General features: G+C 72.0%; 1 protein-coding gene across 1 annotated transcript in view; it reads left to right on the top strand.

The window, feature by feature from the left end:
* The first annotated feature begins 95 nt into the window (after positions 1–95).
* LOC101622172 (cytochrome P450 11B1, mitochondrial) overlaps positions 96–599 on the top strand; it is a 6,423-nt gene continuing 5,919 nt past the window's right edge. The window contains exon 1 of the mRNA XM_012722881.1: positions 96–133. Within this exon, the coding sequence (XP_012578335.1) occupies positions 96–133 (38 nt within the window). The remainder of the gene's footprint in view (positions 134–599) is intronic.

Here is a 599-nt window from a genome sequence, read left to right on the forward strand (position 1 = left end):
GGGATGGCGGCCGCGGTCACCAGGGTCTGGGCCGCCCTGGCCAGCAGGGGCCGCGGCTGTCCCCAGAGGGGGATGGGAGTGTTTGGGGTTTCAACATGAGCTGGCTGAGCTGGTGCGAGGTCGCCACCCCGGGGTAGCGCTCAGATAGGGATCGGAGACCCCAGCAGGCACGGCACTGACCCAGGGGCAGCTGGACCACTGGTACTTTTCCACTACTTCCCAGGCCTGGCAGAGTGGGGCGCAGGGAAGACCCCGAGCCTGTCCACCGGGGTGAGTCCCAGCTCCCCTCCTGGCCTTGTCTGACCTCCGGACCTTGCGGGGACGCTGTGAGCTCACACGCTCTCGCAGGGCCACCGCAAGTCTGCTTTCCGGCCACCGTGGGAACTCGGGGACACGTAGCAGGCAGCAGGGCCGCGGCGGCGGGTGTCCCAGCCGGCAAGGGGCAGGGGCCCCTCCGGCACCGGCACGGCCCAGCGCCTCTCGCCCGCCGCAGGGGGGTTGGGGGGAGGAGGGGGAGCGGGGTCCGGGCCTTGGGTTTGGGGCGGCCGCTGGGCACAACAGCCCAGCAGAGGCCCGAGGGGAGAGGGGCGCCGGCATTG

This window comes from Condylura cristata, unplaced genomic scaffold, assembly GCF_000260355.1.
Source record: "Condylura cristata isolate star-nosed mole 26May11 unplaced genomic scaffold, ConCri1.0 scaffold00009, whole genome shotgun sequence".
Taxonomy (NCBI): domain Eukaryota; kingdom Metazoa; phylum Chordata; class Mammalia; order Eulipotyphla; family Talpidae; genus Condylura; species Condylura cristata.